General features: G+C 44.1%; 1 protein-coding gene and 1 pseudogene across 1 annotated transcript; both read left to right on the top strand.

The window, feature by feature from the left end:
* Positions 1 to 791: 791 nt before the first annotated feature.
* Positions 792 to 4,519, top strand: LOC147319902 (uncharacterized; annotated as a pseudogene).
* Positions 4,520 to 10,348: 5,829 nt separating this feature from the next.
* On the top strand, positions 10,349 to 11,432 carry LOC147319903 (uncharacterized). Its single transcript, XM_086309816.1, has 5 exons — positions 10,349 to 10,364; positions 10,469 to 10,550; positions 10,647 to 10,709; positions 10,800 to 10,862; positions 10,973 to 11,432. The coding sequence occupies exons 1-5, from the start codon at positions 10,349 to 10,351 to the stop codon at positions 11,430 to 11,432; spliced, it is 684 nt and encodes a 227-aa protein (XP_086165942.1).
* Positions 11,433 to 25,124: the final 13,692 nt, after the last annotated feature.

The following is a 25,124-nucleotide window of genomic DNA, read 5'->3' on the forward strand; positions in this document are numbered from 1 at the left end:
ATCAAATCCTAACCTGGTGAAATTGTAAATCTGCTTTGAGGCTCCCAGTATGGCTGCTCTTGTCATGGTCCTGGGCCATGTGGGCCCAGTATTCTTAGTTTCTTGTATTTTTGTATTTCGTTCCTTATTTAGACCATGTTTTCTGAGTTGCCCTGTTGTGTTGTTCCCTAAGTGTTTTCCCTTCATGGCTTTTACCCCCTGTGTGCCCCTCTGTGTATCTGTGAGCCCTCGTCTCTCCTTATGTTTTATTCCATGTTTCCCCTGCCCTTTATGTCTAAGTTCCCCCCCGTGCTCTCTCTCCACCCTGTGTGCCCTCTATGTATTTATGAGCCCTCGTCTCCCTTTGTGGTTGTTTCATGTTTCCCCAGCCCGTTATGTCTGTGTTTTCCCCGTGCTCTCTCTTCTCCTGTCTGAACCTCTGTGCCTGTACCCGTCAGTGTTATGTTCACCCCGCCCTGTCTCGTTATGGTTATCTGTGTCAGCTGTGTTCCCCGTGTGTTCCCACTTTCCTCGTTAACCCTCTGTGTATTTCTGTCTGCGTCTTCCTCTGTTCGGCGTCGCGTTCTCCCTCATGCCGTGTGTGGTTCTCCCCGTGTCTTCCGGTATATGTTACTTTAGCTTTTCCCAGTTTAGTGTAGTTTTGCATTGCTTTTGTATCATCGTTATTGTTTATCACCTGTCAGCAATAAAGCTGCATTTTGAGTTTATCCCCCGTGTCTGTGAGTTTGCAATTTGGGTCCTCATCCTGCCTGCCACACGGCCGAAACATGACAGAAGAACGCGACCATTACATGGACCCAGCAAACCGCTCTCAGCTGTATGAGCGCCAGGAGGCAGCCCTCGCCCAGCTGGAGGAGGAGCTCCGCTGAAAGCCGTGGCGCGCTCCGGATTATGAGCACTTATTCCGCGGAACTCGGCTGGCTTTTGGAGGTCCCCGAAGTTGCCAAAATCCTCCGCCTGTTGCCCCGCTCGCACCCAAGCCTCGGCCGCTTCGGGTGGGAGTGCTCCGTTTTTCTTCGGATGCTCACGCTCCAGCCTCTGCATTGCCGTCCCGCACGTCAGAGGCTCAGCTGTATGCCCCGTCAGCTTTCTCACCTCAGAGGAGGCGACGCTCATGCCGCCGTCACTTTTCATTTGCTGAGCAACTCCCGGTGGTGAGTTATAATGACTGCCTTTCACACATCCCACCTGAAGCCATAACTGAAAAGGACAATAAATTCACCCCAGACACGGTTGGAGTCTCCCTTTTGGATGATGACACAGACTGGGAGAAGTTTTTTCATTTTGCTCCCTCTGAACAGGGAGAAATCACAGACAATAAGCACTCGCCAAAGGCTGTAAATGCTGTTAAAGGGAAAACTGTGAACCACTCTACCAGGTCAAACACATTCAGTTCCGGTTCCGTCTGTTCGGGTTTTGTCAGGTCCGGTTCAGTCATCCCCAAGTCAGCTCACTCTACAACTGTCAACCCAAGGATTTCAAAAACTATTAAAACAAGGACTGCTAATACTAAGACTGCAAAACATGAAGTGGACGGCGGGTTCATTTTTGATAGATCTGTTTTTGTCGACCCTGAGCCTGCTGTTTCTAAGACTGTTTTTTTTCTGAGCCTGCTCCTTTTCCTGCTCGTGTTTCTCCTCCCGGGGCAGCTCGGGCCCAGCGTACCTCTGCACCCGTACCAGTTCCTCGGGTGGGGGAGGCTGAGGCCCAGTTGGTCCCCGCTCTGGTTTCCAGGCCGGCTGAGGCTCTGTCCCTTTCTGCACCCGTACCAGCTCCTCGGGTGGGAAGGGCAGTTGCCCAGCCGTTGCCGGTGCCTGTTCCGGTCCCCAGGGTGAGGTCAGCCAGGATACAGCCCGTCTCCGCACCCGTACCTACTCCTCGGGTGGGAGTGGCTAGTGTCCGGCATGTGCCTACACCCGTCCCTATTTCTACTGAGGGCTCAGGAAAATTCAGTCTACAACCCACACCGCCATCGCCACTGCATGCCTTTCAGTCAGTAGTTCGGTCGTTAGCTCTGTTAGCAGCCCGGCCCGTAGCTGACATTCCTGTGCTTCCGTTAGCGCAGCCCTTCACAGTTCAGTTAGCTCCCTCGCAGCCACCCTCAGCTCCCTCGCAGCCACCCTCAGCTCCCTCGCAGCCACCCTCAGCTCCCTCGCAGCCACCCTCAGCTCAGTCTCCAGTAGCTCCAGTGCCGCCTGTAGCCCAGTCCCCAGTAGCTCCAGTGCCGCCTGTAGCCCAGTCCCCAGTAGCTCCAGTGCCGCCTGTAGCCCAGTCCCCAGTAGCTCCAGTGCCGCCTGTAGCCCAGTCCCCGATAGCAGTACGGTCCGCTGGTCAGCTTAACATTCAGCCAGGGGTCTCAAATCTCTCTGGCTCTGCATCAGCTCCTGCTGGGAGCTCGGATGAGCTCATCCAGGACTCCGCGGCTCCCACGCCGCCATCTACCTCGTCAGCTGGAGGGTCCGAGGGGCCCGTTCAGCCTCCTGTCTCCGCTGGAGGGTCCGAGGGGCCCGTTCAGCCTCCTGTCTCCGCTGGAGGGTCCGAGGGGCCCGTTCAGCAACCTTCCTCGTCAGCTGGGGGTTCAGGAGAACCGCACCAGCCTCATGCCACGTCAGCTGGAGGGTCCGAGGGGCCCGTTCGGCCTCCTGTCTCAGCTGGAGGGCCCGAGGAGCCCGTCCGGCCTCACGCCTCGTCTGCTGGAGGGCCCGAGGAGCCCATCCAGCCACCTTCTGCTACGCCTGGTCCAGCCTGTGCCTCGCCTGCCGCAGCCTCCGAGTCTTCGTCCTCGTCTGGTCCAGCCTCTGAGTCTTCAGCCTGTGCTTCGTCTGGTCCTGTGCCCACCGGGCCATGGCCAGCACGCCTGACACTGGAGAGCCGCCGCTGCCTTCCGCGCGGCCGGCCCCCTGAACTGCTCCGTCGTCTCCTTCGCCGCCGCCGCTGCCTTCGGCGCGGTCGGCCCCCTGAACTGCTCCGTCGTCTCCTTCGCCGCCGCCGCTGCCTTCGGCGCGGTCGGCCCCCTGAACTGCTCCGTCGTCTCCTTCGCCGCCGCCGCTGCCTTCGGCGCGGTCGGCCCCCTGAACTGCTCCGTCGTCTCCTTCGCCGCCGCCGCTGCCTTCGGCGCGGTCGGCCCCCTGAACTGCTCCGTCGTCTCCTTCGCCGCCGCCGCTGCCTTCGGCGCGGTCGGCCCCCTGAACTGCTCCGTCGTCTCCTTCGCCGCCGCCGCTGCCTTCCGCACGGCCGGCCTCCGGACCAGCTCTGCCACCTGTGCCACCCGCCTGGTCGGCCCCCCGACCGTGTGACCCGTGAACTCTTGTGCCTGTGGGCTCTGGGTCGGCCCCCTGAACTTTATTTTGACTATGGTCATGTGCTCCTGTGTTTTCTGTTGTTTGTTTTTGTTTCCCGTTCTGGTCCCTCCGTCCTGGTCCCCCGCCTCCCGCCCTGGGTGGGTTGTTTTCTGTTTTTGTTTTTGTTTCTCGGGTTTGGGCTGTCAGGAGCCAGCCCTTTGGGGGGGGGGTGATGTCATGGTCCTGGGCCATGTGGGCCCAGTATTCTTAGTTTCTTGTATTTTTGTATTTCGTTCCTTATTTAGACCATGTTTTCTGAGTTGCCCTGTTGTGTTGTTCCCTAAGTGTTTTCCCTTCATGGCTTTTACCCCCTGTGTGCCCCTCTGTGTATCTGTGAGCCCTCGTCTCTCCTTATGTTTTATTCCATGTTTCCCCTGCCCTTTATGTCTAAGTTCCCCCCCGTGCTCTCTCTCCACCCTGTGTGCCCTCTATGTATTTATGAGCCCTCGTCTCCCTTTGTGGTTGTTTCATGTTTCCCCAGCCCGTTATGTCTGTGTTTTCCCCGTGCTCTCTCTCCTCCTGTCTGAACCTCTGTGCCTGTACCCGTCAGTGTTATGTTCACCCCGCCCTGTCTCGTTATGGTTATCTGTGTCAGCTGTGTTCCCCGTGTGTTCCCACTTTCCTCGTTAACCCTCTGTGTATTTCTGTCTGCGTCTTCCTCTGTTCGGCGTCGCGTTCTCCCTCATGCCGTGTGTGGTTCTCCCCGTGTCTTCCGGTATATGTTACTTTAGCTTTTCCCAGTTTAGTGTAGTTTTGCATTGCTTTTGTATCATCGTTATTGTTTATCACCTGTCAGCAATAAAGCTGCATTTTGAGTTTATCCCCCGTGTCTGTGAGTTTGCAATTTGGGTCCTCATCCTGCCTGCCACACGGCCGAAACATGACAGCTCTTGAGTGCCAAGGCAATGAGGATGCAGTAATTCACTGGTGGATGAGGCCAGCAGCCTGGCTTAAGAGGCTTATTGTCCTGAAAATTTTAAACACTTTCTGATTTTAATTCATCATTTGGACAAAAGCCTGTCTGAGGAAAAAAGGTTCTTGAGGACTTTTCAAAATGGCGAGTTTTCCTTCATTGGGATGCAGGCATCCCAGTGAAGGAAAATGGTAGAGGGTCCAAAGTTAGTGTTCCCATCCTGGGCTTTATGGTCCTTGCCTTACTTCTGCTCTTGATGGGTTGACAGGAGACGACATCATTCTTGACCTTGTCAGTGATGATCAGATTATTGACAGTAACATCAACAAATACAGGTTGTGTCAATCATTACTAACTAGTCTTCTAGCATTGCCAGTGTTGGGAAGGTTACTTTTAAAATGTATTCCATTACAGAATACATAATTCATGCCCTAAAATGTATTCTGTAACATATTCCGTTACGTTACTCAATGAGAGTAACGTATTCTGAATACTTTGGATTACTTAACATATTATCATGCATTTTACAACTACGTGAATGTACTATTGCTGTGTGATTTATTACTATTACTGAAGGTCTGCGGCTCCGAACCGTAGTAAAGGGACCTCTGACTAATACGGGTTCCGTGTAGGGCTCTTAGCCGAAAAATAGCTTTACTTTGTTGTCTGGGTCAACTCTGCTTGCGAGAGACAGAGAGAAGCGTTGAAAGGCTGCTCCAACGGAACTTATTGTTTCGGAGGAAAACACAAACACAGCATACTGTCGAGTTTTAATAGCTTACTTACAACTGGGCTCGTCAGGCACTCTTCTTGGCTGCAGTGGTTATTATTATATTTACATGCTTCCAGCTCCCGTTTTTGCTCGATGACAACTCGTACTTTTGACTCTGCTTTTTCTCCCACCATAACGAGTATGGCAGTCCATTCTCCCTGCAGCACGGACTACACTGCCCATGATGCTACATTCTGCATTGTGCCTATTAGCTTAGCACAACAACAACAACAAAAAGGCGCTCTCTCACCCAGGAAACACGCAGAGTGAGAGCGTCACCCTGTAACCATGGCAACTGCAACGCTGCCGCCTGGAACTACAGAACGTAGCTGTCAAACAAAACCCAAACAGTCCTGACCCGCCACAATATGAAACAGGAAAGTACTGCCGTGTAATCCATTTATTTCAGCAAAGTAACTGTATTCTAAATACCACCTTTTTAAACGGTAACTGTAACGGAATACAGTTACTCATATTTTGTATTTTAAATACTTAACGGCGGTACATGTATTCCGTTACTCCCCAACACTGAGCATTGCATATAGAAAATTATAAAATTATAAAATTTTAAAAATCCTTCAGTATTCAAAATGTGTATTTGACTTTGTGTAAAAGATTTATGTAGAGACTGAAGTCACTTATTGATTACCTACAGCAAACAATGAATGACTGGGGGCCTGTGTTTGACTTGTGAACGATCTTTATTGGTCAAACATGGTTTGTTCTTTAATGAATGCCTTGGGATATCCCATGAATACCAGTTGTAAGTGTTTAAACCTACAATATTATCTGATAAAGTCACATGTTAAATCCAGAAAATAAATGTTCATTGAGACTCTGCACAATCACCCAATGCTCTAACAAAGTAACCTAAAGGTTGCTGCTGCAAACAGATATGGGTGGTACATAATAGTGTGGCTGTGAGCGGTTAGTGTGTACTGTGTACTCAGAGGAAGAGGAAACTGATTTCAGCAGCTCCTCCTGGAGAGGAGCATCATGGGAGGGAAACACATGAAGCTCTGCTGTCAGGGGACATCGGGTCTCCAGGAGCAGAGTTTAGCTTTTTATTTATACACACAGGCTGCACGTCAGCTTTAATCTCTTTGTACTGGATCGAGCAGACAATGCTGGGATTCCCCAGCAGCCACAAGCTTGGTTTCACAAAAGTATCTGATGGACAGAAATATTCAGTTTGCTACAGTGATTACTTTAGAATCATTTCTCCAACACATGAAGCCAGACGAATAAAGTCAAAGGCAAAAGTGTCGTGTGATTGCTTCTTTTCCAGAAAAGAAATTAACAACTAAATTCTTTGTAACAATTTCCCTCCTTTCACAGTGACTGCATACAAAAAAAAGTATATTAGAAAGCATAGCGGCGGTACAAAGTTTTGACAAGGAGGCATCTATTTTGTTTGTCTGCTACTGTGCACTGGCACGATAATGTATATATTTGCATAGAAAGCGTAGAAAGGCAAACTAGACTTAATGTAGTTTGCCTCTAGGTTTCCAAAGCTATTCATGCAACACTCAAGCACAAACACACACTGCACTGTAGTGGCAAACACACAAAGCTCACTAAATAATTTCAATATGGTGATGGAACTATATCCTTTTGTACTGGAAAAAAGGGAAAACGAAAAGGATTTAAATAAAATAAAATCACACACATCAGTGTCTAAAGCAATACAATGTGCCTCCCAAACTGGCCTGTTGAGGTATAAACTTCCATTTCTTTAAAAAGACTACACATGCCACCTTTTTAAAGGCAAACTAAGAAACACTGAGAGTGATTGTAAGTAGACCTTTACTGCTAAGTTATGGGGGTGGGATTCAAGGCAGGCTCACCTGATGTTTTATCGTACCAAATAAATGTATCTTCTCTTTTCGAGGTTCTTACAAAAGGCTTCTGGACCACATACTGATCATTCACACGCATGCACAATGAGAAAATACACACTGTCTTACCTTCAGATTGATTCACTGCTTCAGAACAAGTCAAAAACTGCTCATCCATATGACAAAATAAAGAGCAAACACTACTGGCAAAAATAAAATCAATCACCATGATATAACTGGCAGTAGTAATACGATGGCACTAGTCCAATATGGCGGCCAACCAAACCGGTTTGACAACCGGTTTGACCGGTTTCGTGCGTGTGGGCATGCGCGTTCAGGTGTGCTACCGGTTATGCTTGTTCATGTGTGGAAACACCACAGGGTGTCAGAGGGGTTACATGAGTTTATAGGTTTACCTTAATAAACCTTAATAAAGAGGGGGTGCTCTAGTCAAAAGTGTTGGTAATAGTGTTTTAATCACACTAATTTTCTAAATCTGACAATGTCTCAGCTTGCAGCGATGCAAGCATTTTATTTATTTAAAAACGGATCAAACGGGCCATTTCTTCTGTAAGGGGTTTCATGGTTTCAGAGTAGTTTTTAACACAACAGATGGTCGCAAATAACATTCAGCCCTTTAGAAAATAAATGCTATTGGGGCTACTTCTAAAACACGCTGCACACAATGTCACCTTTTCCCCCAAAGCAGCCAGTATCGCTCTTTTCAAACTAATCGTCTTTTAAATACACTCATTTTGTGATTCTGGTGTCACACCTTGCAGCGATGCAAGCATTTTATTTATTTAAAAACAGATCAAACGGGCATTTCTTCTGTAAGGGGTTTCATGGTTTCAGAGTAGTTTTTAACACAACAGATGATCGCAAATAACATTCAGCCCTTCAGAAAATAAACGCTACAGTGATACTTCTAAAACCAGTCGCCCAGACCTGCTCCGACTTTTCAACAGCTGGCTAATTGTTTAATAGCATGATGTTTCCACCCCCATGTTCTTGGGATGCAACTCAGTATTCTTCGTCCTCCAAACACGACGAGTTGAGTTTATACCAAAAAGTTCTACTTTGGTTTCATCTGACCACATGACATTCTCCCAATCCTCTGCTGTATCATCCATGTGCTCTCTGGCAAACTTCAGACGGGCCTGGACATGCACTGGCTTCAGCAGCGGAACACGTCTGGCACTGCGGGATTTGATTCCCTGCCGTTTTAGTGTGTTACTCATGGTGACCTTTGTTACTTTGGTCCCAGCTCTCTGCAGGTCATTCACCAGGTCCCCCCGTGTGGTTCTGGGATCTTTGCTCACCGTTCTCATGATCATTTTGACCCCACGGGATGAGATCTTGTGTGGAGCCCCAGATCGTGGGAGATTATCAGTATGTCTTCCATTTTCTGATGATTGCGCCCACAGTTGATTTTTTCACACCAAGCTGCTTGCCTATTGTAGATTCACTCTTCCCAGTCTGGTGCAGGTTTACAATAATTTTCCTGGTGTCCTTCAAGAGCTCTTTGGTCTTGGCCATGGCGGAGTTTGGAGTCTGACTGTTTGAGGCTGTGGACAGGTGTCTTTTATACAGATGATGAGTTCAAACAGGTGCCATTCATACAGGTAACGAGTGGGGGACAGAAAAGCGTCTTACAGAAGACGTTACAGGTCTGTGAGAGCCAGAGATTTTCCATGTTTGAGGTGACCAAATACTTATTTGCCACCCTGATTTACGGATAAATTCTTTACAAATCCTACCATGTGGATTCATGGATTTTTTTTTCACATTCTGTCTCTCACAGTTGAAGTGTACCTCTGGTGCAAATTACTGACCTCTGTCATCATTTTAAGTGGGGGAACTTGCACAATCAGTGACTGACTAAATACTTTTTTGCCCCACTGTATGAAGCGTTCCTGAGAGCAAAGCTGGACTGGGACAAAAAATCGGCCCGGGCATTTTGATTAGAGACCGGCCCACCAGGATAAAGATTGAAAATGTGACGTCATTCAGGGGTAAAACCGCAAAGGATTCTGGGAACTTGTGGCAAGAGGTACTAGCGCACGCAGGCTTTCAATTGAACTCAGTTACACAGCGGTAAAAAGAAACCCAAAAAATGGCAAGAAGCTGTTGTATTATTAACTGCAATAGCCGGTCGCATGACAGCCACGGGAAGCTGACGGGTAAAGAGATCGCTTTTTTTTTTAATCGGATTACGTCGTTGAAGAGAAATTTTTTAAGCCATGTTTCCGAAGTAAGAGCCGACGGATGGTCTGGATATACCAAATATAACGTCTCAGAACATTCCAGCTCACATGTTAGTCTGCTCCAAGCATTCCCACAAAGGTCAGAGTTTTGTAGTAGTTAATACGTCATTTTTCTTAACATAATTGGTGATATAGGTTACAAGCAAGTCTGGCGCTGAACAGAAATTGTCGCGCTATGCTCCTTTGTTTATTGTGCATAAATAGTGAATTGTCCTGACACAATATTGCGTTTCCCTTCTGTTATTACCATGGTACATTGACAAAACCATATATTTTTATTCACAGGATAAAACTGTTTTTTTGTATCACTAATTGTCCAGTGCGATTACAACATACAATATTATTGTCACTGCTACCAGAAATTATTTCCACTACTAATTAATTACCGTTGAGCTCAAAGGTTATATCAATAAACGGTTAACGAATGTGTATTTATGACGACGATTTGTGAGACTGGTAAACTTACCTTTGTTTGTACGATGGTCTTTCGTTCTACACGGTGCATTTCAAGGTCCTGTACCCATCCGTCGGTAAACTGTACCTGGGCTTGTTGCAGTGACCTGAAGTTACTAAACTTCATGAGTGTATGCACTCACTCCAAGAACCGTATAATTATAAATCTGAGCGTGGTGAAAGTTGGGCACTCTGTCCACTCTGTGTGCTCGTAAGGGTCTGACCCTTTCACTCCTTTGATTTTTTCCTCGTGTCTTTTCGTCGAGTCTGTCTTTGTACGGACCGGCATTGTTCTCCTTTTGTTTTGTACATTCCTTTTTTGTGCGGCAAAGAAAAAACAACAAGGTATTGGAACCGGAGAATGAAGTTTTTGCGGTGCTGCAAGTGCTTGCATTTGATGCGGTACTTGTATTGTTTTGCCACGAGTTCCCGGCATGCAGTGCGCGAAAATCACGTGATTGCTAAACAAGGGGGAGGGTGCATCCGGCCTCCTCGGCTGTAATTGGTCCAGCCCAGAGTCGATCATGACCAATTGGCCAATCCAACACCTTTCATTATATATACCCTTCCTAAAAAAAAAAAAAAATCCATCGGCCCATAAAAACAAAAAATCGCCAGCAGCCCACCGGGCAAATGCCCGGTATGCCCGATGGCCAGTCCAGCTATGCCTGAGAGCGTAAGACCCTTGCCATTTCGCGTCAAGATTCGCTGCGGAGCACACCATTTTCTTTGCGATCATCAACACTAACATCGTTCTTTATAACATGGACATCGTAAATGGTAAGTAAAACAAAACCTATTATTGTATTTTTAAAAGTGTTATGTTAACATATTATAGGATATTCAAACTATCTTCTTTCCTAAAAGAAAAGCTTAATTTTTAGGAGTTCGGGAGAACAGCCAAGGACCCTTTTCTTTAGAAACGGGCGCTTTTACAGCTGGAACTAGTTCTCTAACAGGCACAAGGTGTGTATAGCATTACTGGATTTTTAAACGTATGTATGTTTTAAACTTGCGATTGTTTTAAATTATGTAATAACGTTTTTCTTTGATTTGTTCCAGGGTTAACAAACTGAGCAGGAAAACATTCAGACACCGCGACCACAGAGCCCAACCTTACATCAGGTGTGTGGGATGTATAGTTGTGTATTTTTTTTTTTAAAAAGGGGTTTAAACAATTACAAATGTTCTAAACTGACCGTTTTACACATACAGAGCCACGCCAGAGAACCGTGTGTGTGGAGAAGCAGGACCATCCCGAATAACGCACACTACAAGGTAAGCATATATAAATTAGATAAAAAGAGATAGAGAGGGAGACACGCTTATTCAGTTTGAAATGGGTACATGTATAAAATGTTTTAACACATGTCTATCTATCTTCACAGACTGCAGAACAGCACCCCTCCTCATAATGATCAGGACACCGTACGATTCCAGACGTTTTTGGAATGTTTAAGCAGTATCGACCTCCCAGAACAACAAAAACCTGGAGCTTTGTGCAACAGTGGAGAGTCAGAACCGATCTTCATCAGCGAACCTGCAACACCCCCGAGTGAGTGGCTACCTAGTGATTTCTCTGATGTTTTTGAGTACAGTATATCAGATTTTGATCTAGTTCATATACCCACCACTCCAGAATGTGCCAGAAATAGCGTTGATTCACACATAGATTTTGAAGAAGACGGCATAACAGACTCTCAAATATCAGCGGCGTATGATGCTTACATGAAGCTTCCAGACGCTCAGCCTGCTGAACAGAGTCATATAGCTTCAATAGCTGATAAATTATGTTTGATTGAAGCTAGACTCAATCAATACCACCAAGAAGCCCAGGTACAAAGGTAACAGTTTACCAAATTCATAAACAAAGTGTGTAGTACATTAGAATCAGAATCAGAATCAGAATACTTTATTGATCCCTGGGGGAAATTATTTTTTGTTACAGTGCTCCATTTTAAACCAACATTAAGACAAGACAGACAATACGCTAACTAAGAATAGTACAATATATACATATATATACATACATACATAAGTCACTCATAAATAAATATTTGGAAAAGAAACATGTGTAGTTGTAGCAGCAAACAGTGTGTTAAGTGGATGCGTTGTACAGGGAGATGGCCACAGGCAGGAATGATTTCCTGTGTCGTTCAGTGGTGCTTTTCGGTAATCTCAGTCTCTCACTGAACGAGCTCCTGTGACTGACCAACATGTCATGGAGTGGGTGGGAGGTGTTATCCAACATTGTCTTTATCTTGGACAGCATCCGCCTCTCCGACACCACCTTGAGGGAGTCCAGCTCCATCCCCACAACATTGCTGGCCTTACGGATCAGTTTATTAAGTCTGTTGGCATCTGCGACCCTCAGCCTGCTCCCCCAGCATGCAACAGCATAGAGGATCGCACTGGCCACCACAGACTCATAGAAAATCCTCAGCATTTTCTGGCAGATGTTGAAGGACCTCAGTCGCCTCAAAAAATAGAGACGACTCTGGCCCTTCCTGTAAAGTGCTGTGGTGTTTTTAGCCCAGTCCAGTTTATTGTCAATGTGTACTCCAAGGTATTTATAGTCCTCCACAATGTCAACACTGACCCCCTGGATTGAAACAGGGGTCAAGTGTTTCCTGGTCTTCCTGAAGTCCACGATCAGTTCCTTGGTCTTTGCCACGTTGAGCTGCAGATGATTCTGCTCACACCACGTGACAAAGGAGTCGACCACAGCCCGGTACTCTGTCTCATCATCCCTGCTGATGCATCCAACCACCGCAGAGTCATCAGAAAACTTCTGAAGATGGCAGGTCTCTGTGCAGTGGCTGAAGTCTGTGGTGTAGAGGGTGAAGAGGAAGGGGGAGAGGACAGTCCCCTGTGGTGCCCCTGTGTTGCTAATCACCTTGTCAGACACACACTGTGGGAGACGTACATATTGTGGTCTTCCTGTCAGGTAATCAACAATCCAGGACACCAGAGAAGCATCCACCTGCATCGCTGCTAACTTATCACCCAGGAGGGTCGGCCTGATGGTGTTGAAAGCACTGGAAAAGTCAAAAAACATGACCCTCACAGTGCTCGCCGGCTGGTCCAGATGGGTGTAGACACGATTGAGCAGGTAGATGATGGCGTCCTCTGTTCCGAGACGAAGCTGATAAGCGAACTGAAGGGGATCCAGATGTGGTCTTACTATGGGTCGCAGCTGGTCCAGGATGAGCCTTTCCAGGGTCTTCATGATGTGGGAGGTCAGTGCCACGGGCCTGTAATCCTGGGGGCCACTGGGACGTGGCGTCTTTGGTACAGGGACGAGGCATGATGTCTTCCACATCACCGGGACCCTCTGCAGACTCAGACTCAGCATAAACAGTTTATGAAAGACTCCACACAGCTGGGGGGCACAGGTCTTGAGGACAAGGGGACTCACTCCGTCTGGTCCAGCAGACTTGCCTGAGTGAAGTCTCCTCATTTGCATCTCAACCTGGTATTGAGTGAAGGTGATGGGTGGGGGAGGGGTGTCAGGAATCTCACAGGAGGCAACATGTGAAGAGAGAGGCTGGCACAGTGGTGTGGCTCTGGATTCCAGGCTGACTGCAGGTGAGGTTGTGGGGGTAGGAGCAGACACTGTGGTGTCGAATCTATTGAAAAACAGATTCAACTCGTCGGCTCTATTCTCACCTCCCTCAGCTCCCCTGCTGTTGGTTGGCCTGAATCCAGTGATGGTCTTCATGCCCCTCCACACCTCTCTCATGCTGTTCTGCTGGAGTTTCCACTCCAGCTTCCTCCTGTAATTGTCCTTAGCCTCTCTGATCTTGTCCTTTAGTAACACCTGGACCTTCCTCACCTCCTCTTTGTTGCCCCCTCTGAAAGCCCTCTTCTTGTTGTTGAGGAGGGCTTTGATGTCCTTAGTCACCCACGGCTTGTTATTTGGGTAACAATGAACAGTCTGAGCTGGAACAATGGAGTCGGTGCAGAAAGTTATGTAGTCTGTGATACACTCAGTAAGCCCATTGATGTCCTCGGCGTGAGGCTCACAGAGTGTTTCCCAGTCGGTCACCTCGAAACAGCCCTGTAGTTCTGCTAAGGCCTCCTCTGACCACCTCCTAACAGTCCTGGTGGTCACAGGTTCCCTCCTCACAATTGGCACATAGCGGGGGGTGAGGTGAATCAGGTTATGATCTGACCTACCAAGTGGGGGGAGGGAGGAGGAGCTGTATGCATCCTTGACGTTAGCATACAGTAAGTCTAAAGTTTTCTCTCCCCTGGTGGGACAGTCCACATATTGTTTGAATGTTGGTAGTGTATTGTCCAGTGATACATGGTTGAAGTCACCCGAGATCACAATAAAGGCACTCGGGTGCTGAGTCTGTAGCCGAGCTATGGCAGAGTGGATAGTGTCACATGCAGCTGTGGGGTTAGCAGAGGGGGGAACATAGACAGCCACCAAGATGACGTGAGAGAATTCCCTGGGTAAATAATACGGCCTGAGTCCAACAGCACACAGTTCAGTGTCCGGGCAACAAATCCTTTCTTTGATTGTTATGTTGGCAGGGTTACACCACCGGTTGTTAACTAAAACAGCAAGCCCACCTCCTTTACGCTTACCGCTAGCGATGCTGTCCCTGTCCGCCCGAACAGTGTGGAAGCCTTCCACGGAAGCATTCTCATCGGGAATGACCTGGTGCAGCCATGATTCGGTGAAACACATCAGGCTACACTCTCGGTATTCCCTCTGACTCCGTACCAGTGCTGAGAGCTCGTCGATTTTACTTGCCAACGATCGCACATTTCCCATCACGATAGACGGCAGACACGGTTTAAACCTCCTCCTCGCTTCGAGCCTCCGCTGTCTCACCGTCACCTTTTTTCTTCTCTTCTGTCCTTGACCTCTGCATCCCCGATGTGTTTTCCTCCAAATTTCAGCTGGTACTTCTGCGGGCACTTCTGCGGGCCTGGCCAGCGAGCCGGCCGGCATCAGGGCGATCAGCTGATCTCTGGAGTAAACAGTCCGTGCGTGTAGGAGATGTGCCGCGGTCCCGTTCCATGATAAAAGTAACAGTTCCACGGCCACCAGAAGAACAAAAACTCTCTCAATCCACATGATTGAGTAAGAGATAGAAAACGGAGGAAAATACAAGTCAGAAAAAAAAGAATACGTAAGAAAAAAGAGCTAAACTAAGAGAAAAGCAGGAGCGACTGTAACAGGCTGCACGCTGGTTGGCGCATGCGCACTGTTATACGACAACATCTGCAGCAAAATTTCAAGTCCCTGACTTTTAAAATCCAGACCATGGACCCTCCAAGTAAATTATTTAAACATAATAACGGAACCTCCACTCCTGTTAGATGTTTTGACTTAGAGACTTTTATGCATTGGGCTGAAGAAACAAATAACAAATTAGACGATATTATAGCTAGACTTAATAGTGTGCCTGCATCAGCCTCATCTGATACACATCCTCGTCAGACTGTTCCTACGCCTGCTATTGCTGATGGGGCTATTGTTGTTAATAATAGCGATAGTACAGCAGGTGTTGCTCGGTCCACTGTTGTTACTGATGCTAACCGTATTGCTGCTGCTACTGCTATTGAGCCTGTTACCGCTTCTACTATTACTTCAGCCACACATGTGTGTCCGGGCTCCGCTGGTGATGCTGCAAAACCTGTTTGCCCAGCACGGAGATGCTGAATTCTATAAGATAAAGCCATGAATACGTATATCTGAATCTTCTATCAAAAGTTACAGCTATTTATATGAAGTTGTACAAAAACGCTTTCTTTTGCCTAGACAGTGCGTTTCTCACTGTTTCCATCCATTTGAATGGGGAACTCGCCCGAAACAAAGTATAGGTTTTCATTATGTGAATAACTTGAAAATCTTAGCTCAAACAGCTGCAAAACCTGTTTGCCCAGCACGGGGATATTGAATTCTATAAGATAAAGCCATAAATATGTGAGTGTGAGCCTTCTATCAAAATTTACAGCTATTTATATGAAGTTGTACAAAAACGCTTTCTTTCGCCGAGACAGTGGGTTTCTGACTGTTACATGCATTTGAATGGGGAACTCGCCCGAAACAAAGTACAAGTTTTCATTATGTGAATAACTTTAAAATCTTACCTCAAACAGCTGCAAAACCTGTTTGCCCAGAACGGGGATATTGAATTCTATAAGATAAAGCCATAAATATGTGAGTGTGAGCCTTCTATCAAAATTTACAGATAACTTCATGAAGTTGTACAAAAACACTTTCTTTCGCCGAGACAGTGCTTTTCTCACTGTTACATGCATTTGAATGGGGAACTCGCCCGAAACAAAGTACAAGTTTTCATTATGTGAATAACTTGAAAATCTTAGCTCAAACAGCTGCAAAACCTGTTTGCCCAGCACGGGGATATTGAATTCTATAAGATAAAGCCATAAATATGTGAGTGTGAGCCTTCTATCAAAATTTACAGATAACTTCATGAAGTTGTACAAAAACGCTTTCTTTCGCCGAGACAGTGGGTTTCTGACTGTTACATGCATTTGAATGGGGAACTCGCCCGAAACAAAGTACAAGTTTTCATTATGTGAATAACTTTAAAATCTAGTCAGTTTTGAAGATTAACAATGGCTAACACTGGAATATTTCTAACATTTTGAGTTTCCAGTGTTAGAAAATCAGCACTGCTCAGTGTTAGCCATTGTTAATGTGATATGAAAGAGTTTGCTGGTTAAATGTAATGACTGCGAACCGGTGATGCTAACCTTAGGTAGCCACCTGCCAAGCTAGCTAACGTGCTCGTTTAGCGATAACCGCCTCACCATGGTCGTTGTTTCATATTGTATATATTACTGATTCATGATTAACATCTCTGGTTGCCAAATCTTATAAAACACACTCTCTCGGTTAGACAAGGTAAACCTGATTTTCTCCAGATGGAGTACATTTCCAAATTCTCTCAACCACATTTCGAAGGTAGGAGGTTTATCAGACTTCCAGCAGAGAAGTATCAGCTTTCTAGCCACAAGTGTGGACATTGACACAACCTGCGTCTCTGTCTTGTCCCTTGCCCATCCCGGTTCAGACACCCCGAACAATGCTGCAAAGGGGGTACATGGGACCTCCCTGCCAATGGCTTTGGTCAGAAAATCAAACAAATAATTCCAAAAAAGCTGTAGTTTTTGGCATTGAAAGAAAAGGTGAGATAAAGTTCCTCGACCACTTGAACACTTAACACAGAGGGCTGAAACGTTCTTATATATTTTTTTCACTTTAGTGGGAGAAAAATGCAAACTATACACAACCTTAAATTGGATCAGACAATGTCTAGCATTTATAGAACTACAATATATATTCTTAATGTACTCTTGCCAAAGATCATCAGTAACATCCACACCCAGTTCTTCCTGCCACTGCTCCCTAAAAATATCAGATGAAGGACTGTATATATCTAGTAAGGCCCTGTAAAAGCGAGACACAGCACCTCTAGTATAGGGCTATGGGCAGAAATCTGTGCCATCAGAAACTGAATTTGAATAAGTTCAATTTGAATTTGAATTGCTCAGATTGAATCTGAATTGTAACTTGAATAAATGCTTTTGAAAACTGAATTTGAATTAGTCTAATTTGAAATTGAATTTATGGTTTGAAAATGAATTGATTTGCTTTGAAACTGTCTGGGTCAACTCTGCTTGCGAGAGACAGAGAGAAGCGTTGAAAGGCTGCTCCAACGGAACTTATTGTTTCGGAGGAAAACACAAACACAGCATACTGTCGAGTTTTAATAGCTTACTTACAACTGGGCTCGTCAGGCACTCTTCTTGGCTGCAGTGGTTATTATTATATTTACATGCTTCCAGCTCCCGTTTTTGCTCGATGACAACTCGTACTTTTGACTCTGCTTTTTCTCCCACCATAACGAGTATGGCAGTCCATTCTCCCTGCAGCACGGACTACACTGCCCATGATGCTACATTCTGCATTGTGCCTATTAGCTTAGCACAACAACAACAACAAAAAGGCGCTCTCTCACCCAGGAAACACGCAGAGTGAGAGCGTCACCCTGTAACCATGGCAACTGCAACGCTGCCGCCTGGAACTACAGAACGTAGCTGTCAAACAAAACCCAAACAGTCCTGACCCGCCACAATATGAAACAGGAAAGTACTGCCGTGTAATCCATTTATTTCAGCAAAGTAACTGTATTCTAAATACCACCTTTTTAAACGGTAACTGTAACGGAATACAGTTACTCATATTTTGTATTTTAAATACTTAACGGCGGTACATGTATTCCGTTACTCCCCAACACTGAGCATTGCATATAGAAAATTATAAAATTATAAAATTTTAAAAATCCTTCAGTATTCAAAATGTGTATTTGACTTTGTGTAAAAGATTTATGTAGAGACTGAAGTCACTTATTGATTACCTACAGCAAACAATGAATGACTGGGGGCCTGTGTTTGACTTGTGAACGATCTTTATTGGTCAAACATGGTTTGTTCTTTAATGAATGCCTTGGGATATCCCATGAATACCAGTTGTAAGTGTTTAAACCTACAATATTATCTGATAAAGTCACATGTTAAATCCAGAAAATAAATGTTCATTGAGACTCTGCACAATCACCCAATGCTCTAACAAAGTAACCTAAAGGTTGCTGCTGCAAACAGATATGGGTGGTACATAATAGTGTGGCTGTGAGCGGTTAGTGTGTACTGTGTACTCAGAGGAAGAGGAAACTGATTTCAGCAGCTCCTCCTGGAGAGGAGCATCATGGGAGGGAAACACATGAAGCTCTGCTGTCAGGGGACATCGGGTCTCCAGGAGCAGAGTTTAGCTTTTTATTTATACACACAGGCTGCACGTCAGCTTTAATCTCTTTGTACTGGATCGAGCAGACAATGCTGGGATTCCCCAGCAGCCACAAGCTTGGTTTCACAAAAGTATCTGATGGACAGAAATATTCAGTTTGCTACAGTGATTACTTTAGAATCATTTCTCCAACACATGAAGCCAGACGAATAAAGTCAAAGGCAAAAGTGTCGTGTGATTGCTTCTTTTCCAGAAAAGAAATTAACAACTAAATTCTTTGTAACAATTTCCCTCCTTTCACAGTGACTGCATACAAAAAAAAGTATATTAGAAAGCATAGCGGCGGTACAAAGTTTTGACAAGGAGGCATCTATTTTGTTTGTCTGCTACTGTGCACTGGCACGATAATGTATATATTTGCATAGAAAGCGTAGAAAGGCAAACTAGACTTAATGTAGTTTGCCTCTAGGTTTCCAAAGCTATTCATGCAACACTCAAGCACAAACACACACTGCACTGTAGTGGCAAACACACAAAGCTCACTAAATAATTTCAATATGGTGATGGAACTATATCCTTTTGTACTGGAAAAAAGGGAAAACGAAAAGGATTTAAATAAAATAAAATCACACACATCAGTGTCTAAAGCAATACAATGTGCCTCCCAAACTGGCCTGTTGAGGTATAAACTTCCATTTCTTTAAAAAGACTACACATGCCACCTTTTTAAAGGCAAACTAAGAAACACTGAGAGTGATTGTAAGTAGACCTTTACTGCTAAGTTATGGGGGTGGGATTCAAGGCAGGCTCACCTGATGTTTTATCGTACCAAATAAATGTATCTTCTCTTTTCGAGGTTCTTACAAAAGGCTTCTGGACCACATACTGATCATTCACACGCATGCACAATGAGAAAATACACACTGTCTTACCTTCAGATTGATTCACTGCTTCAGAACAAGTCAAAAACTGCTCATCCATATGACAAAATAAAGAGCAAACACTACTGGCAAAAATAAAATCAATCACCATGATATAACTGGCAGTAGTAATACGATGGCACTAGTCCAATATGGCGGCCAACCAAACCGGTTTGACAACCGGTTTGACCGGTTTCGTGCGTGGTTAGGGTTAGGGTTAGGGAGAGGAAAAGTGTTCCGGCCCCCGAAGGGACGCGGAGGTGCACGGTCCTTCCCTTGGGCCCTCCCGCTACTCCACTGCCTGTTACGGCCACCAGGCACAAGACGCCGTCCCCGGTACCGTACAGGGATCCAATCCTGGTCCTCATCCAGGTAGACCATTATTGTCTCGTCTGTGATGAAGCCTTTGTTATCTAATAATAAAGTTTTGTGTGGATGATGCAGCCTTTGGTATTATAATTTAATAAATTTCGTTTGTTTGTTATTTATGAATGTAGGTATGAATGATAATGTATCTAATTTATAGTGCAAAAAAAAGGAGAAAAAAAGAAAGCGTTTGTTTTTTTAAGAAAAATAAAAATAAAGAAAAACTGATTAATTTTTAATAAATTCAAAATAGGCCAAATGGTAGTGTGCCCGGGGCAACGTTTCGACCCCACCGGGTCTTCTTCAGGCCAGGGCACACGCGGTACAAAACGAAAAAGTGGCTGCTGTGAATAATCTGGAGATGTTGCTCCTTTGGCTGTCAGGGCTAGAATGAGGGTGTTCAGCACTCCTCTCCTTATATAGCCTCTGACGAACTAAACTAAAAATGCAGTTTTCAATGAACTGATGCTTTAAAGTTATGCAGCCTTGCCTATAATAATGAAAAAACACAGAAAATGGAAAATACGTACATAGTCAAATAATACAAAATTGTTTTTAACGTATTTTTTAATCGTTTTTAACCACTCTAAATGTTGTAGATAAAACTATGTTTTAAATTGTTTTTAGTATTTTATGAAATGATTTTAAATGTTTTTTTTGTTGTTTTTTAATGGTTTTTTAATTTTTTTGTTGCTTATTCATTTTTGGTGCTTTTATTTACATCTGTAAACATGACAAAATTGTTTTTAACGTATTTTTTAATCCTTTTTAACCACACTAAATGTTGTAGATAAAACTGTGTTTTAAATTGTTTTTAGTATTTTATGAAATGATTTTAAATGTTTTTTTTGTTGTTTTTTAATGGTTTTTTTTAATTTTTTTGTTGCTTATTCATTTTTGGTGCTTTTATTTACATTTGCAGACATGAAGTTTGCATGTTTTGAAGATAAACAATGCTTCAAACAGGAAAAATTATTTTTAACTATTTACAACCGTATGAAACATTGAAAAGAAATTTTAACTAATGTGAAAAAATTGAAATCATGATTTTTGATGTTTTTAAAGATATGTGATGCATTTTTGTGTATTCCTTTGTGTTTTTAAATAGTTTTGCGTGTGGTCTTAATAATGTTAGTAACACAACAAACATGAGGGTTCCCCATGTGAGTGGGGGTTGGGAAATAAAAACTAAAGACCCCCATGGTTAGGGTTAGGGCTTGTGAATCGGGTTGGGGTTAGAGACAAAAGATCAAAATGGTTAGGGTTAGGGCTTATGACTGGGTCGGGGTTAGGGTGTGGAAAAGGAAACAGGGTCCCAGCAATTGCTGGTCCCCTGTTGGTGCACGCTCACTCGACTGGAGTGGGCATTGATGCCCCCTGATCAAAAAATTACCCATCTTGGGTTATAGTTGCTAGCTGTTTATGATTGAGCCCGTCGCGACGTTTCGGCGTTGTTTCGCCTTCATCAGGCTGGGCTCAATGATGTAGGGACTGTCTTGTCCTCTATTTATATGTTTCCCTCAACTTAGGTTTTCTTTGTGACTTTCTTGTCTTCTATTTCTCTGTTTCTTCTTACTTAGGTTTTTTTCTGCATTTTCTTAGCTTTTTCTGTGCTTTTTTCTGTTTTTCTCAACCCTGCTTGGGGAGTTCTATGTTTCTGTTTGTCTCAACCCTACTTGGGGAGCTTTTCTTTCATGTGCTTTCTTCTTAGCTTTCTCTGTACTTTTTTCTTAGTTTTTCTCTATTTTTCCTCTCTGTGTACCCTTTGTGACTCTCTTGTCATCTATTTCCATTTTTCCTTGTTTTTATTCATGGCACCCCCTATTCCTTAGTCCACTCTTTCTTTCATCTTTATATTTCTGGCACCCCCATCTTTAGTAACCACTCTATTTAGGCTTCTTTTTCTGTTTTTCTATTTTTCCATTTTTTAGGCTTTTTTTCTGTTTTTCTGGGGGGTGGGGGGGAGGGAGGGGGGATAGGTTAGGATTAGGGTAGGAGATATGGGCAGGGGCATCACCCACTCCACCGGGACCTGGCTGGTTAGGGTGTGGAAAAGGAAACAGGGTCCCAGCAATTGCTGGTCCCCTGTTGGTGCACGCTCACTCGACTGGAGTGGGCATTGATGCCCCCTGATCAAAAAATTACCCATCTTGGGTTATAGTTGCTAGCTGTTTATGATTGAGCCCGTCGCGACGTTTCGGCGTTGTTTCGCCTTCATCAGGCTGGGCTCAATGATGTAGGGACTGTCTTGTCCTCTATTTATATGTTTCCCTCAACTTAGGTTTTCTTTGTGACTTTCTTGTCTTCTATTTCTCTGTTTCTTCTTACTTAGGTTTTTTTCTGCATTTTCTTAGCTTTTTCTGTGCTTAGGGTTAGGGGTTAGGGTTAGGGGGGTTAGGGTTAGGGTTGAAGAAAAGAACCTGTCCCTCCCGAAGGAGGAACAGGGCGTGCACGGGCCATCAACCCCGATGGTCCGCAGCCTCACATCCCTCTACCTCCATAATTGTTTTTAAATTTGAAAGGTAAGTATTTTCTTTTTTACAGGTTCAAGGTAAGTATTTTCTTTTTTTGCAGGTCCTGATTCACCGTGTCCGTTACTTGGTTTGGTGTTAATAAAGAATTTTTAATCCCAATTTGTTTTCTGTGTGGTCTTTTAATTTAGTTTTAACGTGTCTCTGATTTGAGCTTTTAAGGAAAACCAATAAAACATAAATTAAAACATGAAATAAAATCCCCCAAAATAACAAACTAAAACAACAAACTAACGTAAAATTGAAAAAATTAAATGAGTATGCCCTTGTCGCGACGTTTCGAAGGTGTTGCTTCTTCCTCAGGCGAGGGCATACTGAAGAGCTCTGTGTTTGAGCCTCCTATTTATACTCCCCCTCTGATCCCGCCTCCTTGGCTTTCTGTGGCTTTCTTATAGTATGTTTTTCAGCTCATTGCTTTTTTCTTTTTCTTTTTACGTGACTTACTGGTCTTTTTCCAATTCTGCCAGACTTTTTGGCTCTCATTTTTCCCTTTTTCTTTCTTTCTTCTTTTCCAGTCTTCTCCTCTTTCCCCTTTGACTTTTCCTTTTTCATCATCCTTTTCTTCCCTTTTCTTGACCTCTGCCCTTTACCCTTCCTTTTGGCCTACATCAGTCCTCTTTCTCTTCCGAATTTTGGGTTCCTACTAATGCCGACTTGGCTTTTACTACAAACTCTCAACCCTGCTTGGGGAGGACTCAACCCGACTTGGGGAGTAAATTTAGAAAGGCGATGTGACTTTGGGTTAGGCTTTAGGTTTCAGCTGGGATTAGGATTACTTGGGCTTCAGATCCAGTACTGGGGTGAGGTTTAAGATTCAATTTCCAAAAATGAAGTAGAAATGGGATTATTCAAAATTGTAAAGATTTTAGGGCCAGATTAGATCAGGGGGTATATAGAATAGGGCTAAAATCCAAATTTAGGGTGGGTAATTTAAGATAAACAAATTGGTTAGGGTTTGTGAGAGAAAACGCAATGATCCCTCCCCACTTCGTCCGACGACTGGGTGGTTGGATGGAGGGCCACTGGAAAGGCACGGGCCACCGCACGTCATGCTCAGTCCCCATTTCCCTTCCCCGTCTCAGTCCTCCTCCTTCTGTCCTTGAGAAGTGACCAGCTTGCCCCCAGGAGGCCCTGAGACAGCACTTTTGGCCACTCCCCATGTATATGATGCCCTTCATTTACACACTTAACCTTATTGTTTAAATACTTTTCTTAGTCTGAATCCATGTTCTTTTCAATCCTTTATTATTTATTGTTACGTTTTCTTTTTATTTATTTTATTGTATTATCTTTTTATTGTCTCCTTAATTTGACATTATTGTGTATTTTAATTTTTTAAGGTAATATTTAAGGACACATCATCAGTAGTGGACCTTGGAATCATTGGGTGTTTCGGCCATTTATCACTAGACACCCTCTTCCAAGGAAGGCCCCGCCCAGGTTGATCAAGCCTTGGGGTGTGTCATCAACTAAATAAAATAACAGTAATTAATTAATGCCTTTCTGGGTTTTAATTTTTAAAGTTTCCAAGGGGTCAATGTTGTATCGTTAATTGTTGTTCACATTTAATGACATACTGTCTTGTTGAGTCGCATTTCAAAGAGTTAATGAGGCCCCATTTGGGCTCATGGAAGTCTAACGTATATACGTGACTTTGAAAATTTGACTCATTAGTTCACAATTCAACCAAATAAAATAACAGTAATTAATTAATGCCAATCTGGGCTTTAATTTTTAAAGTTTCCAAGGGGCCAATTAGGCCCTGTCAAGTTCAGTCCAAATCCAACGAGATGCCGTGATTTTGTAAAATCCTAACGTTAGTCGTTTTATCTTCATTTCAATAAAACCATCCAAAATCAAGTATTCCTGTTGTACCGTTAATTGTTGTTCACATTTAATGATATACTGTCTTGTTGAGCCGCATTTTAAAGAGCTAACGAGGCCCTATTTGGGCTCATGGAAATCTAACGTATGTACGTGACTTTGAAAATTTTACTCATTAGCTCACAATTATTCGCTTTTAGCTTCTACAAATTTAAAGTATTAATATCATCACATAGATGCTTCTCCTTCATTCGTTTCCTATATTTGTTATCATGTATTCCCACTTACTTGTACCTTGTTCTTCAAATGAGGCTTCCTCACTGCCTGACCTGTCTGCCATCTGCTCCCTGAGCTCCATGTGCTCTGCCTGGTCTGACTTCCTGGTTCCCATCATGCACTTGGTCAGTATCCAGGGCAACCACTTTTGTATCCTTGAACTGCCATTTTGAAATCCGCCATCTTCTCTCCACGGTAACCATTTTGTTTATAATCGCCATCTTGGATCATTAGCTTTAGCCATAGTGTAATGTTAGCTTCCATATTAGCATCAACAAAATTCAATATAAAGTTGACTAGTCACATGTACACATTGTCCTATATCATGTGTCACTGTCATATAATTGTTAGCATTAGCTTAGCATTAGCATTAGCCCTCCACCATTTTGTAACCAAGGGCGACTATATTTGTTTACAACGAACCGCCATATTGGATCTGGATGAGTTCCTCCACCATCTTGGGTCTTCCATCTTCTTGTCACCAGGGGCAACCAGTCCATGTCCAGCTGGACCACCATTTTGGATCCTGATGAGCACAGGCAGCCATTTTGTTCCCACTAATTTAAAAAAAGAGGTGAGAAAGAGAGAGAGAGAGAGAGAGAGAGAAAAAGAGAGAGAGAGAGAGAGAGAAAGAAAAGAGAAGGAAGAGCCTATTTAATCCTATATTAATTTATTGTATTTTATTTTATTTTATTTCCTATATTATTCTATTTTATTTCTATATTATTAACTATTATCCATTATTGATATTATTATAATCTACTATTAGTATTATTAGCACTATTATTATTATTATTTACTATTATTAGTATTATTATGTACTATTAGT

Source organism: Aulonocara sp. 'chitande type north' Nkhata Bay, linkage group LG11 (genome assembly GCF_057382095.1).
Source record: "Aulonocara sp. 'chitande type north' Nkhata Bay isolate Kocher_YH1m ecotype deep benthic linkage group LG11, A_spYH_male_GT1.1, whole genome shotgun sequence".
NCBI lineage: Eukaryota > Metazoa > Chordata > Actinopteri > Cichliformes > Cichlidae > Aulonocara > Aulonocara sp. 'chitande type north' Nkhata Bay.

Excerpts from the sequence above, each read along its gene's own strand:
- LOC147319903 (XM_086309816.1), top strand. Across the intron at positions 10,551-10,646 it reads AGTTCTCTAACAGGCACAAG|GGTTAACAAACTGAGCAGGA; the intron begins GTGTGTATAGCA and ends GATTTGTTCCAG. Across the intron at positions 10,863-10,972 it reads CGAATAACGCACACTACAAG|ACTGCAGAACAGCACCCCTC; the intron begins GTAAGCATATAT and ends CTATCTTCACAG.